Genomic DNA, 15,979 nt, shown 5'->3' with positions numbered 1-15,979 from the left:
TACTATATTACTCACATGAATTAGCATGCACAAAATGTAAATAGACCCAACTAAGAGAAAAGACAAGAATGCCCTTACGGCGATAAAATTCCAAAAAAATTAAAAATGGTAAAAATCGGAAACGTCACAGTTTCAAAGTGAATTCCCGTGTGTCCTCTTTGTCAATTAGCATGTGTCCCACGTCTTTGCTCTTCTTCATCATGTCGTCAACCTCTTCCCTTTCTTTCAGACACGATTTCACCAACTGTTGCCTTGTCATCCATGACCCTTAATAACTTCCTTCGGTTAGTGGTAGTTCCCTTATGAAGTTCCACTACTTTCAACCGACGTATTCTTGTTTGGCCAAGTGTCCCACGACTTTTAGTAGTCTTTCCCTTCTGTTAGAACCTTCCTTTCATGGCATCGTGGTTTCTAACTTTTAGTAACCTTCTCATCGTGAATAATATTCCAACAATATAATTGCCCATATCTCTCAAACTTTGGTAACTTCCATCTTGATACTTTACTTCTAGGCTTTGGAGTTCATGGTGACATGACCTCCTTAATTTTAGCAACTTCTCCATCGTGGGTAGTTTATCCAACCCACTTCCTTTCCTTCTGTAGACCACGCCCCTGATCTTATGCCGAACCTGCCATATCAATTTCACGGCATCGTGGTTTCCTCCCACTATTCTACTGACATTACATCGTGGATTATGGTCGTAGCACACTTCCTTAATTATAGCAACTTCCCTTCAACCTTACTTCATCTAGATTTAAAACTCATGGCTTCATAGACTCCTTTTTCATGGTGATTTCTCCATCGTGGGTTAAACCTAATAAATATATATATATACTTGCAAATATATATATATATATATATATATAAACAAATTAAATCCCCGTCTTGCTGAATTTTAGTAACAGAGGTTGACCTGGCTTGGGCAATTGCTGAAGTCTCCTAAAAATAAGGAGAAAATATTGTCTCCACGTCCCTTTTACGTGACTTGGTCAACTTTGATTTAAATGGAAAATACCCATTTTAATTAGTATCCTATAAGAATAAGATCTCCCAATAAATTCATCTTTAACAGAATTAATCTACCGTGGCAAGTTTAATAAAGCTCGCCATGTGTTGATAAATTATTGGTTGGTTGAATCTTTGACTTTAACCTTCTCATGAAGTTGCACTCATGGTAATAATTCCATGCCATCTTCTTATCTTTTTAGGACATTATATCCCAAGTTTGGTAAGTCCTAGTGGGACTCACCACTCCCTTTTAATTCCCCGTAGTATTAATATTCCAAAGGAATATTTATCAGTATTACACTCTGACATGGCAAGTTTCATTGAGACATGCCATGTCACTCTTTTCTATTAATATACCATCTTAACAATTCCACGTCACATTCTCATATTCTTGAATTATTAGAACACTAAACCAATATGGTAAGCTTGTTAAAACTCGCCACTTGTCTTCTTTCCATTGGGCAAAATTATGGAACAAACAATTTGAAGAAAAAAAAAATACATGGATATGTCTGAAGAAAGTTGCTAAATCACCCAAGAGTCACTTTGGAGCCAGTCTCTACCTGACTTTAAATTTATTAGAACTTAACACGCATGTTTGGGAGGATGTGTAAGCATCAGTAAATTAAACTTTAAATCTGTAAATGAATATGTTGGGAGAGTACTTTCATTTTCCCAAAGGTTTTTAGTATGCCAAATGAATCGTTATTGTTCCCAAAGTTATTGGTGAGTAGTCCGAATTGATCTATCTGTATATATAAACATGGAGCTAGTCCTTAATTCCTTAGCAGAAGAAATATCTAACAGAGTTGACAAAGTTGGTAAGTGAATTTTTTATTTTCTTCTTCCCTTTACAAGATCTTATATACAATGATTTATGGTCGTGTTAATATTTGTTTGTCTTGAATCTGCAGTAGAAGTTAAAAGAACATTGCGTGATGTCCAGCCATCGCATTACATTTTCAAGATAGAGTCTTTCTCTTTGCTTTTGGAAACAAAAACGGAAAATTATGAATCAGATGTTTTTGAAGCTGGTGGCTATAAATGGTGTGGTTTTTTTTCTTTCCATACTCTTAATATATCCATGTCTCTACATCAAAACTAAAGTAATCAAATCTATTTATTTTTGGATTTTCAGGACTTTGTCTTTCTATCCAAATGGGAATAGGAAAAGAAATAAGAAAGATCACATTGCACTATACCTTGCAATATCGGATACAGATAATCTTCCTTGTGATTGGGAGGTCCATGTGAACTTTAAACTATTTGTCTATGATCATATACGTGACAAATACTTAACTGTTGAAGGTAGTTTATCTATTACAACAATTTTTTTTTTGAAATCTGTTACAGAAACGTAATATTTATCTAGATAGACATGTATATGTGTAGATACTGAACCAGCAAGGCGGTTCCACGTGATGAAGACGGAATGGGGTTTTGAAAAATTTCTATCTTTGGAAACATTCCAAAATCCATCAAATGGGTACCTCATAGATGACAATTGTGTATTTGGAGCAGAAGTTTTTGTTATGAAATTTGCAGGCAAAGGTGAGTGTCTGTCCATGACAAAGGAACTAAGTGACAATATTTACACTTGGAAGGTTGATAATTTTTCAGCATCAAGCCAAGAATATTTTTCTGATGAGTTTAACATTGGAGGACGGAACTGGTATGATCAACTTTTTTTTTTTTTTATGTTTTCTTTTAAAAAAAATAAAATTGGTTGTTTGACTTCTGAAGCAAGCTATTATTTGTCTTTTTATAATGAACTCAGGAAGCTCTCTCTCTATCCCAAAGGAGATGTGAAGGTGAAAGATGAAAAAAGCCTATCTCTTTTTCTTGAAGTAGCTGATTATGAAAAACTGTCTCTTAAACCCAAACTGTATGCAAAATACAAACTGAGGATAAAGGACCAAGTCAATGGTAAACACTTCGAAGAAGAACGTAAGAACTGTATTTTATACTCTGAACCGCTTTTTCTTTTTGTCGGGGGATTAGATCTTCTTCTTCCGGTGAATTTTTTTTTATTTTTTTTGTTTACTTTCCTTAAAAATTCATCTTTGCAGTTAGTGTCTGGTTTGGTGCCATGAGAAGGAGCTGGGGACGCCCAAGCTTCATGCCTTTAAGTGATCTCTATGTCAAATCAAAGGGCTTCATGGTGAATGATACTACAATTATTGAAGCGGAAATTGCAATTTTGTCTGTGACCAAGAACTTCCCTTAAAAAGTGTTCACTCATGTCTTCAAAGAAAAAGAAATAAGATAATTGGAGTTGGGTGAAGGAATTCCTCAAGTGTTAAGTTTTCTTGTAGTACTGATCATTATAATCACATCTCATCATGTTTGATTTTTGTACTATTGGTACAACATGTAGAATTCCAAAAATGGTGTATACTGATCCAACTTGTGTAACTCCTCCAATTGTAAATCTGATAAATGATACAGAACTCAACGTCGATCCTTTTGTCATGGAGGATATTGCTAGAAAGTAGAAAATCACTGATCTGGAGCAAGACCAACACTTGAAGATTATTGCCTGCGTGAAAGGGTGAGCATAAGCAAAGTGAGTGTCTTTGTAGATCAAAACCCGAGCTTTTCAAAATGACGAAGAATCGAAGCTTTTCACTCTCTCCAACAACTGTATTTTCCTTCTTCTATCTCTTGAATCGGCAAGAAAAAACTAAGAGCAGAATTAGAGAGAACAAAGGGGAGAACTTTGGGCTGAGAATTTAGATGGGACAAGAGAGTAGAGAAAGAGAAGAAAGAAGGGGAGCAAGAGGAATAGAGCACAAACTAGAGAATTTATTTTCCCCCTTGCAACTTTGAGTGCTTTTGTTTTCAGGAATGATCTATGATTTGATTTAGAATTGGAAGATAAATTATTTTGTTTTTATAATCAGTGAAATTTTATAGTTCATCTTGTTGTTCCAAGCTATTTTAACATCTTGATAACCAACATGATTTATAATAGTTTTTTATTGATATTATGAGTTTGTGTAGTTAGTATGTAAGTTAACTGCTCATGTAACTGATGATTTTCTGTTATGAAAGAATCTGTGCACAGATTTGTTTGGTAATTAGAAAACTGCAGATTTGAAATAAAATAAGTTTACTGCAGATTTGTTTGGTAATTATGAAAGATTTGTTTTTGTGCTACTTATACATGATTTGAATTTTGTCCATAGAATTGTGTATTAAGCTTATGTTTAGGTGTCTTGAATTTGGGTTGTGGCAGTCTTGGATAAGTGATGAAATTAATGGTGAATCGAAAGAGCAGACATTAGGAGTAGGGATGGCAACGGGGCCAGTTTTGAGCGGGTGTACCGTCCCCCACCTCCACAACCATTTAGAAACCCCCACCCCTATTTTCACCCAAAATCGTCTACACGGGAATCCTTCCACTCCATCCATGCCCCGTTTAACTTTTATACTCCTGTGGGCAACCGCCCTGCCCCATCTAATTCCAGAATTTCTCCTCCTTTATAAATTTTTTTTTCCTTAAATACAATTATATAACTATTGAAAAAAATCATAAAAAATGGGTAATCAATAATTTATACATAAAATTCAAAGGTATGAGCGTTCTTAGTTCGTAGGACTTTGCCGCTCACTAGAATAGTTGAGAAAGTGAGTGAATGTGGCTTAAGGTTTCTGGAACTAACTATATATACAATTTAGTAATTTACCTACCTAAATGGTCCCATCCCCGCCCCGAACACGCGCGGGTTTTCATTAATAAAAATCATCCTCGCCCAAATAAGTTAAATGATCTCCCAAAATCGCTATAAACGGGGCGGGGTAAGGTGAGTACCCATCCCCACTAGGCAAATTGCCATTCCTAATTAATGCTCTTGTGGATACAAGTATGTCTCTGTGTATTTGTTCTACGCACATACTTGTAATTAGGGTAAATTTTTTACATGAAATGCAAATGTCAATTGAAAGATTTAACATGGAATAAGTTTTTAGCTCAATTCTGGAGACTTTACAGCTCCAAGTTTCAGATAAACTGCTCAGTTTCCTTCCTCTACAAAGAAACACTTCTACCCTTGAGAAGAAATTTAGCACACTTAACTTTACAATGATCAAAGCAATAAATTAAAATTCACAGCAATTTTAAGAAAAATTCACACATACAGATTCACACACCGTTTATAGCCACCGGCTTCAAAATCATCTGATTCATATTTTTCAGTTTCTCTAACTTGAAAGTGTAATGTGATGGTTCAACATCACGCAATGTTCTTCTAGCTTCTGATAAGATCGAAGACAGACAAACATTAACATGATAAATCATTTAAAGGGAAAAGGAGATATTTATATAATTAACTTACCAACTGCGCCAATTCTGTTAGCAGACATTTCTTCTGCTGAATCTAAAATTAGGTCGTAATTAGAAATAAATAGAGAACAAAGTTATGAATTAATCACTTTAAATCCATATGAATCATTTCAATTCATATGGTTCATGTGATAAAATAAAGTTAAAGTTGCACCACTAAAAATACATAGATGTGTAAGTTGCGAGTTCTAAGTTCTAATTAATGAGAAAAATTTCTTTGCGCCCGTTGTACTGCCCAACGTGTGCATCGAACTGCTGTTCATTACCGGCGTGTTTGAAAGTATAAAGAGTCGATCAAATAAGCTAATTATTTAACTGCTCTCTATCTCTCTGATAGAAGAATAAATTAACGCACCATTTATAGCCACCAGCGTCAAAAACATCCGATTCATAATTTTCAATATTTGTTTTAAAAAACAGAAAGAGATTTATAATTTTCAATTCAGTTGTGTAACTCTTCCAGTGGTAGATCTGATAAATGATATAGAAGACCAACACTAGAAAATGACTGTACAAGGACTTTGCTTTTAAGAATGGGAAAATTACTACCAAGTCTTTTATTTTTTCATTGAAAGACAAATATTTTTTATTTTTGGGTACCAAAGCTGTCGTGAATTCTACACAATTTTTTTGAATTGAGTTTAAATTAAATTAATTATTATTTAAACTTCAAAATGCAATATTCATTAATTAACTAAACTTAAATGTGTGTGTGTGTGTGTGTATATATATATATATATATATAACAAATAAATTTTGAAAAAAAATATAACTACAAAATATTATAAATCAATTTTTTTAAAAATTTATTATTAATTTTTTTTTTAACTTCATTTAGCAAGAGTATAAATGAAATTTTTAGTAATTTAGTACCTAAATGAAAAAGAAAAAAAAAAATTCAACAGTAGGACTTATTGATCCTAATTGAAATTTATAAGATTGTTTTTTAGTGAGAAAAGTAGAATTTGAGTTTCTTCACCCTTTAAGAATTGAGTTTTTGTGTCCATTCAAAAGGAAGTTGTTTACCACTGTACTAGTTTTTCTCCTCTTACATTTCATTTGATTTTTTTTTTTTTATAAATCAAAGTTAAATTGCTAAAAAAAAATCTCCTAATGTGCACTACCTCCTTGGTGTTAAAAAAAATCCTCCCTCCAGATTGAGCAACGAGGGCAATTATTCAATTTGAAGACTGAAATACTTAAAATGACCTTAAGACAAAATATAAAATTAAAAATAAGTAAACAAATAAAATAATTTTAAAAATAAAAATAAGGGCAATATTTAAATTTTTTTACTTTTAATTTTTTATTTAATATTTTAAAAAAAAGAAATACCTAAAATTCCCTTAAAGGTATTTTGGAATTTTTATATAAAAAAATTGGTCAAAATTGATAATCAGGTACAATTTGCACAAATCATCAAAATACTGTAATTTATGTGCACTTTATAAAAAGAGGGGTTGTTTTTTTGCATTTTACCCTAAATAAAATAATCAAAATTCTCCCTCATGAGTGGGGCATATGAGTGTTTTTGAAATAATTACTCTACTGAATAAATTGCTACATCTTTGCACTACTCATTTGAATAAACGAAAACATTTCAAGCCAATTAGTCAAATAAGTCCTCCATAAAGAATTGGAAAAATAAAAGCATCCCCGACGATCAGGACACCCTCGGCGAGGCTTCGACTCACACAGGGATTTAGGTTATTAAAATTGGCTTAGATTAGTAGTTGGGAAAATTTTAGAAGACACTGTTACAGTATTTCGAATATCACAACTGTTGGATGTTGTGGTGGAGTGTACACTGTACAGTGTACCTGATGGATGATCCAATTGAAAGACTCCGGTATTGTACAACTCAATTATTGGACCTTTTCTACTATCGTTTGGGTCTTCTTGTATTGGGTTTTGTTGGCCTCTTTGGCCCATAGCGGCCTATTCTACAGTTTCCATATTTATACATTGCTTAACATTTGAGAGGAAAAAAGAAGACAAGAACGCCTTTAAAAATCTTTTATCAAAAATAATTCTAGGGAGCACCAACGAGAGTCTTCCATGTAGTACCAAAATTACTGAAAAATAAAATAAAAAGAAAAGCATGCTTTTGAAAAGAAAGGCATGTATGCTTTTGAAAAGAAAAGAAAGACTTTAAAGAATCTTTTATCATTCATAATTCTACGAATCAATTTAAAAGTTAAGTTGTTAGATAGGATTACCACTGTTCATTCATTTTTTTATCTAATTCGTAAAACAAGTTTCTACTTATAATATTTTTTACTACTTAAATTTTTAATGCTTTTCTTGTGATTAGGCCACCTGCTTTTCTGAGGTAGCGTACTTGGACATTCAGATCGGGTGCGCCATCGGATGTGCGCACCAAAATTAATCATAATTCTAAAGAGCACCAATGGTCTTCCTTGTAGTACCAAAATTATTGAAAAATAAAATAAAAAGAAAAGCATGCTTTTGAAAAGAAAGGCGTGTATGCTTTTGAAAAGAAAAGGAAGACTTTAAAAATCTTTTATAATTCATAATTCAAAGTTATTTATTTGAGTTATTAGACGATGTTAGCATTATTTATTTATTTTTTCATCGTGAAATAAGTCCCTACTCCCTACTTATAACATTTTTTACTACTCAAACTTGTAACACTCTTGTCGTGGTTAGGTCACCCTATTTTTTTGAGGTGACGCACCCAAACACATCCCGATCGAGTGCTTGACGGACAGGCCGGCTCGAGCCTTAGATGACCAATAGAACGGTTCCAAAATTTTAAAATTTTTTATATTAAGTTATACTGTAATTATTTCCTAATATTGTTAAACTCTAATAAATTTAAAATTTTTATATTAGGCCTCAAAGATTTCTATCTTAAAATATATTTTTTTACCTCTACCCACTCGTTTCGATTTTATATTATGCCTCAAATATTTATATCATAAAATAACTTTTTTTTCCTTCTTTTTTCTCTCTCATCTAGGGTGCATACGGTCTGATTTGGACGGGATTGAGAGTATTTTGGAACCAAACCATTTATAACGGTTCCACTATTTTTGAAATCAGACCGAACCATAATGTCCATGGAACCAAACCAAACCACGAAAAACCGGTTTGGCTCGGTTCGGTTTGTCAGTTTCAGTTAATTTTCTTTTTATTTTATTTTAATTTAGAGGGGGTAAAGTTTAAAAAAATAATAATAATTCAAGTAAGATATAACACGCATAAAAAAGAATTTTAAGAAGAAAAAAAGGAAAGAAAATTGAGATATATTTGAAAGGAAAGAAAATTGAGATATATTTGAAAAAAGAAATTTGACTTTTTTTAAAAGAAATTTAAGGAATTTAAATAACAAAAGAAAGAAAAGGGGCCCGTGAGAATTTTACTTGATTTAGGTTTAGGATATGATATATATATATATATATATATAACATAGTAACGGTTTGATCCGGGCTAGTCCGGTCGAGCACGACTCTAAATTAGGACCGGATCGAAAAATTACGGTTCCATAATTTTGAATACAGGATCGGATCAAACCGCTATACAACTAATCCAAACAACCCAATTCAGTATGATCCAATTCGATTTTTCAATTTACCGGATATTTTGAACACCCTTATTCTCATTCATTCCTATTTTATATTAGCCCTCAAATATTATATCCTAAAATAACTTTATTTTTTTTCTCTTTTATCTCTCCTCTCGTTCCGTTTAACTCTAATTAATACATAAATTTAATATTGACCCAAAGATTTACATCCTCGTATTACTGTTTTTTCCTTCCAATTTTTCACTGTCATCCATGTTTTATAATAAATCCTAACCAATATAAAAATTTAATATTAGGCCCAAAATTCTTCGTATAAAGCTGAAGCTAACGTTATTCACGAATTGAGTAAACATCTAATTCAATTCAATTGAGAGGCAGCAAAGTCAGTCCATCAATGGTGGACAAAGCTTCTTCTTCGTCTTTCTTGTTTTTGTGGTCCAAGTCGGCTTGGGTCGAAGCCCGAACAACTTGCAATCACCTGGCTTCTTTGTCTTCTGATCTCACCCACTTTCCCACTCTAGACACTCCCTGCAACAGGTCCGTAATCTTTTCACAAACCCTACTTTTTAATTTTTGAATATTCTTCTTATGGCTTTGGAAATATTCTAATTTTGCATTAACCAAAATGATACTGATGGGTTTTAACTTTTTTATTTTTATTTTTTATTTTGGAACTAAATTTTCAAAAAGTTTTATTGGGCAAGAAAACAGAACGGCAATGGTTTTTTTGGTAACCAATTGTTATAGAATGCTAACACTTGTGTACTGTGTAATTAAGAAAATGCCTAAGCACCAACATTACTGATCCACTTGAGCAGCCAATAATCTGCAAATCATACATATTGTTATAAATTATTTGCTACAATCTCACCAAATCTAACTGAACTGTTTTGAACTTTTTTGCTGGATTTTAACTGATTATGTTTTTTCGGTTAAATTATATTCAACAAGTGATAAATTTGTAAGTAACAATGTCAACTGAGTTGCTGGTTCAAAAGAAGCTGCGGGAGAGAGAGTATGTGCATACTCTGAACTGATGCTGATTCTGGTCTTAGTTAAAGCACAAACTGCCATAGAGGACATTAAAGTGTAATGATCCCTTGAGCATTTTTCATTTTGTTACGTTACGCGCGTTTCTGCCAGTGCTCCCTATTAGTTTGCTTTGAAGTTATGGTATTATTAAAATCTTATTGAATTTTCTTTATAAGGTACAAGTATGTGGCTAAGTTTTAATTTTATCAAATCCCCAAATGTATATAATATATATATTTTTAATTTTATCAAATCCCCAAACGTATATAATATATATAATATATATACATTGCTTTTTAGAGTAAAATAGGGTTTTCACTCATTTTGAAGCAAATGAACATAATAAACGAGTCATATGAATAGTTTTATAATAAGGTTGAATTATTTTATCAAATTCCCAAACCTATAATATATATATATATATATATATATATATATATATATATATATATATTCCTTTTTTAGAGCAAAATAGTGTTTTCACTCATTTTCAAGCAAATTAACATAATAAACAAGTTCAATGAATAATTTTATAATAAGTTTTAATTATTTGATATGATTGTTATATTTGTTTGAAATGTATGAACTTATTTATTTTTTATTTATTAGTGAGAGCTATTTTTTCCCCTCATAGTATCCATAAAAGAATACTAAAGGGATGCAACCCACTTGCACACATGGTATATAGAGTCAAATTATTATTATTTTTTATTATTATTTTTTTTTGGAAAGTTCAAGCAAACACACTCACTATATATGTTATGCCTCCACTAGAGCTCGAACACTCAACCTTCCCACCTGGCTCTTTATATAGAGTCAAAATTTTATAGATTCTTTATAAATAGACAAATTAAAATCATCAACAAATTTATATTGGCTCAAGGAATGATTCAACCTCTTTGTCATCAAACCAAATAGAACATCCAAATGAGTCATCTTAAATTTATGAACTTGATTCTCTACTCTATGCTGGTTCATGTATATGTTACGATTTGGCTTGACCCTGGTTGTACACCTTGAACCTAAATTTTTCAAGTATCCTTGATAAGTAAAAGAAATATTTCTAAGGAAAATTAATTGAATCATGTCCCAAAGCATTATTGGTTGCAAGTGAAATTGACTGTTACTGCCTCTTATAGAAATAGGTTGGTTTGAATATATTGATAAGTAAAAGAAATATTTCTAAGGCAAATTAATTGAATCATGTCCCAAAGCATTATTGATTGCAAGTGAAATTGACTGTTACTGCCTCTTATAGAAATAGGTTTGTTTGAAAATAGTTTGATTTATGCCATTGATATCCACCAAGATATTCCAGCCAACCTATCTGTGTTGGGGTTTGATATCCTCTTTAAGTATTCAAAGGTTAAACTTTTAACAGGAAAATGCATTTCCTAACCTATTCTACTACTTACTGAAGGTGCCACCACCCCGATGATAATTGGTTATGTTTATGCTGTAAGGATGTTCTTTGCAGCCGTTATGTGAACAATCATATGCTCGATCACTTTCAGCAGAGCAAACATTGTGTGGCACTAGGCTACAGGTATGTATTAAGATGTATTTATATTTTGAATAGAATTCGTTCTGTATTCTCATTCTTCTTTTATTGGACAATATGTTTCAGACTTCTCATTTTTTATTTGTTTACTTTTTGGAAGCAGTGATCTGTCAGTTTGGTGTCACCTGTGTAATGCATATTTAGATGCTCAAGTGATTTTGCCACTGCGTCCTGTTTATGAAACTGTTTACAAACTGAAATTTGGTGAAGCACGTGAATCCCCACCATCTCAGGCAATTGAATATTTGCAGATAGAGGATAAGATTGAATATTTGCAGATAGAGGATAAGAAAGCTGAGGTCCCAACTTCAGGCAGTTAAGTTCATCTAATGAAAACTTCAGGCAATTAAGTTATTATCTGCCCTTTGTGCCTACATCTGTATTTCCATTTGAAGTTTGAGGTTGCTATGCTATTTATTCATAACTGCAAAATTACATGAGGTTAATTTCAGTAAATTTGTCCTGACTCCTGCCTCATCAAGATTAATTTTTGTTGACCTGTTGAGTTTAGGCATGCATTTGTGTAGTTAAAACTGTTTTTGAATAAAATTTTCAGCGAGCAGCCCTTGCTATGAAATTCATGCCAGGAAAAAGGGTCATCTTTTTTAGTCTTTACAATTTGCTTGTACTGGTGGTTTCCTAGTGATAGAAATCTTTCCATAAACAAAGCACAGTTCATCCTAATTGTTAGAAGAAAAATAGCCCCTGAGGTTAGGAGCGTGTGTTCAACAACCCCCCTGCTGTTATTTATCTCCGTTTCTGAAATTTCAGAAAATGACTTGGTTGCCCTTGTCCTATGTTAAAAGCCTTCTCTTTTGACATAAAATGACGAAAATACTAGGAAAAGTTACACTTACCTCCCTTGTAGGTTGTCTAAATATCAGGAACCTCTACTCTAGTTTCAAATATAATACTGATCTCCCCTCTAGTTCAGGTTTGAGTAACACTAACCTCCTCTGTCGTAAAATCTGACAATCTTGTCATGCTCAATATTTAGTTAAAACCCGATAATGCACTTAGAAATTTTATATTAAAAAATAGTAAAAGTATAATGGATGTAATAGTTGTTTAACACTATCGGGTTGAAGTCAACATTGATAGGAGTGGTCAGTGTTATATTTGAAACTATAGGAGAGATCCCGGTTATTTAGCCAACCTACAGGGGAGATGAGTGTTTCAATTTTAAACTAGGGAACACATTCTGTCACGTTTGTCCTTCTTTTAACCACTTAAATTACATGATAGAAATCTCATCATCGTACTCATAATTAAAATTGTCTAAATGCATTTTGCAAGAACACTATCATTCTAATACGTTTCTTTGTGCCTGTGCTCCAAACGTGTCTTATTTGCGCCCGATATTTCATTGAATGTTGCGTTTGGTATGCTGGAACGGAATTGAATGCAAGTGGGAATGTAATGGAATGATCATTCTCATTCTATTGTTTGGTTGCAAATATGACAGGTGCATTTTGCAACAAGTCAATATTTGAAAGGTGTTTAGTTTACCAAAATGTAAATGAAAAATGTACCACTTCCTCCTATATTAGACAATTCCGAGTGAAGATTTTTGTTTTTGTTACTTATTGCAGAAAAGTTATCAACATTCCAAGTTTGTGTTGCCATCCAGTTTCCTTTTCGTGGACGGACACTCCTCTTTCCCTGCACAAAAGATGGGATTAATTATACTGATGACACTCTCTCAAGTTTGCCTTAATTATATGTAAATAATTTTTTTGGAGGAAATAGATTTTGGCACTCATTCACTTTTGGCACACCGGGAGTGTTTTTTTTTTCCGATAACCAGGGTGTCCGGGGTTTTGCTGCAACTAATTTACGGGATCCATCCGTGCAAGACGCCCCCACACGGATCACGTAAAGTTCGGATTATATCCGCGGGCCGCGTGGCCCCCAAGGAATTGTTTGCACCTAGGAAGAATCGATCCCAAGAGGCACAAGACCCAATTCTTTAATTTCCAACTAGGCTTTGTGGTTACACCCCGGGAGTTCCTTCTCTTGATATGTATTTATTATATGTGTGTGTGTGTGTGTGTGTGTGTATATATATATATATATATTTTGGCATCCCCAAACTCATTTCTATACAAACATCACAATATCACATTGCCAAGTTCAACCTCTGTTCCACAATGCCCAATCCAGTTTAAATTCTTCACTTCATTTCCACAAGGTCTACCTCATTTACTGAGCCATTTACCTGAAAAAAAAAAAAAAAAAAAAAAAAAAACAACAACAACAACTTTCTGAGCTACAAATTGAATTTACTGTGTGTGTGTGTATATATATATATATTTCCTTAGACAAATAACTCCCCAATATTCTTGGAGAGAGGAAATTTTATTGAGCCACATGCCATTTGACATATGCATAGCACATAGACAACAAAAAAATGTTATGGTAGAGAACTCAAAAAATGGAAAAGTGTATAGGGAGTAAATGAATATGTTGGGAGAGTGCTTTTATTTTTTCCAATGTGGGTTTTAGTGTGCGCAAAGAATCTTTAATATTCCAAAGTCATTAGTATACCTAAGCCTATCAGAAGTCGTCACCAAGAAAGTCACAAAACGTTTTTTTTAATTACTTCATTATGTATTCATCACAATAAATGTCATCTAACATAATTGATACTAAGTTAATTATTAATTTTATTTTTCCTTTCATGATTTTATTATTTATATACAATCAATTCTGTTAATTTAAAATATTTGTATCTCTTCAATTTGCAGCCGAAGCTAGAAGAACATTGCGTGATGTTAAACCATTGCATTACCTTTTCAAGATTGAGTCCTTCTCTCTCCTTCTGGAAACAGAAATTGAAAATTTTGAATCAGGTGTTTTCGAAGCTGGTGGCTATAAATGGTGTGTTGTTTGTTTTTTCCTTCAGTACTCTTAATTAAACCATGTCTTCACATCAAAACTAAGTTAATCATATCTATTTATGTTTGGGCTTTTAGGAAATTGTCTTTCTATCCAAATGGGCAAGATCACATTTCACTATACCTGGTTATATCGGATACTAATAATCTTCCTTGTGGTTGGGAGGTTAATGTGAACTTTAGATTATTCGTCTTTGATCATATACGTGACAAGTACTTAACTATTGAAGGTATTTTCTCTATGACATGTTAAATTTTCAGAATCAGCTTTAGAAACATAATACTCATATAGATAGGTATTTATATGTAATGTAGATGCTGAACAAGTAAGGCGCTTCCATGGGTCGAAGACTAAATGGGGTTTTGAGAAATTTCTCTCTCTCAAAGAGTTCCTAAATCCATCAAATGGGTATCTCATAGATGACTCATGTGTATTTGGAGCAGAGGTTTTCCATATGAAATTTGCCGGCGAAGGTGAGTGTCTGTCCATGACAAAGTTAGTAAGTGACAAATTTTACACTTGGAAGGTTGATAAATTTTCAGCATTAAGTGAAGAATGTCTACGTTCCAAGGAGTTTAAGTTTGGAGGGCGGAACTGGTATGATAAATTTTTTTTTTTTTTTTTTCTCTTTAAATTTGGATGTTCTTAATTTGTAATAGGCTTGTTTAATTCTAAGGTAAGCTATTATTTGTGAATTTTATTATGAATTCAGGGAGCTTGTGCTCTATCCCAAGGGAAATGGAATTTCAAAAGACGTATATCTATCTCTGTCTCTTGGAGTAGCTGTATCTGAAAAACCCGCCCTTAAATCCAATCTGTATGCAAAATACAAGTTAAGGATAAAGGACCAAGTCAATGGTAAACACGATGAAGTGGAAGGTAAGAACTGTGTTTTATACTCTCAGCTGCCTCCGAAGAACTTTCTTACCACTGGAGCATTTTCTTTTCTTTTGATTTTGTGTTTTTTTGTGGTAAATATTTGTTTTCTTTTTTGTTAATCTTAAAATTTTATCTTTGCAGATAGTTCCTTGTTCTGTTCCACTGGTAGTGAATGGGTATACAGAAGCTTCACTTCTTTAAGTCATCTCTATGACAAATCAAAGGGCTTCTTAGTGAACGATTCTTTAATTATTGAAGCAGAGTTTTTGTTGTTGTCTGAGACTAAGAATTTCAAATAAAAAGAGTTCCATTATGTCTTCAAAGAAAAAGAAACAAGATAATTGGAGATGGGCTCTCTCTCTTCATCAAGTGTAGTAAGTCTTCTTGTTTTGCCCTAGTACAACTGATCATTATAGTTAGCATTCCAGACTTTCAGTGTGAGATTATGCAAATCTCATTGTCCAAACACATCTCATCGTGTTTGTTAATTTGTATTGTTGGCATTCCAGACTCTCAGTGTGGGAGATTATGCAAATCTCATTGTCGAAACACATCTCATCATGTTTGTAGATTTGTATTGTTGGTGCATGTGGAATTCCAAAATTGGAATACTGATCCAACTTGTTGAATGCACGGTAGTTGTCTGGAAGACGACCTCAAACTAACCCAAACCTGAACAGAGATAATATATAAATGTTAAGACTT

The 15,979-nt window shown here is 32.9% G+C and overlaps 2 protein-coding genes across 3 annotated transcripts; both read left to right on the top strand.

Moving 5' to 3' along the window:
• The first annotated feature begins 1,123 nt into the window (after positions 1 to 1,123).
• On the top strand, positions 1,124 to 3,929 carry LOC132299755 (MATH domain and coiled-coil domain-containing protein At3g58370-like). 2 transcript variants are annotated; one of them, XM_059796558.1, is made up of 5 exons: positions 1,124 to 2,056; positions 2,148 to 2,317; positions 2,402 to 2,681; positions 2,787 to 2,956; positions 3,079 to 3,929. In XM_059796558.1, the coding sequence occupies exons 1-5, from the start codon at positions 1,887 to 1,889 to the stop codon at positions 3,234 to 3,236; spliced, it is 948 nt and encodes a 315-aa protein (XP_059652541.1). In that variant the 5' UTR covers positions 1,124 to 1,886; the 3' UTR covers positions 3,237 to 3,929. The 2 variants fall into 2 exon arrangements, with proteins under 2 accessions (XP_059652541.1, XP_059652543.1); XM_059796560.1 differs by having other exon boundaries at positions 1,130 to 2,056; positions 2,787 to 2,935.
• A 5,282-nt stretch (positions 3,930 to 9,211) lies between these two features.
• LOC132299756 (uncharacterized) lies at positions 9,212 to 15,946 on the top strand. Its single transcript, XM_059796561.1, has 8 exons — positions 9,212 to 9,441; positions 11,357 to 11,482; positions 11,601 to 11,812; positions 14,245 to 14,377; positions 14,473 to 14,624; positions 14,710 to 14,992; positions 15,108 to 15,274; positions 15,416 to 15,946. The coding sequence occupies exons 1-8, from the start codon at positions 9,299 to 9,301 to the stop codon at positions 15,571 to 15,573; spliced, it is 1,374 nt and encodes a 457-aa protein (XP_059652544.1). The 5' UTR covers positions 9,212 to 9,298; the 3' UTR covers positions 15,574 to 15,946.
• The last annotated feature ends 33 nt before the right edge of the window (positions 15,947 to 15,979 follow it).

Source organism: Cornus florida, unplaced genomic scaffold (genome assembly GCF_030987335.1).
Source record: "Cornus florida cultivar Cherokee Brave unplaced genomic scaffold, ASM3098733v1 CherokeeBrave_3.0.0_Hap2_Chr03, whole genome shotgun sequence".
In the NCBI taxonomy this organism is placed as follows: Eukaryota; Viridiplantae; Streptophyta; class Magnoliopsida; order Cornales; family Cornaceae; genus Cornus; species Cornus florida.
The sequence above is the reverse complement of the archived record's forward strand: the minus strand, read 5'-3'. Positions and strand labels throughout refer to the sequence as shown.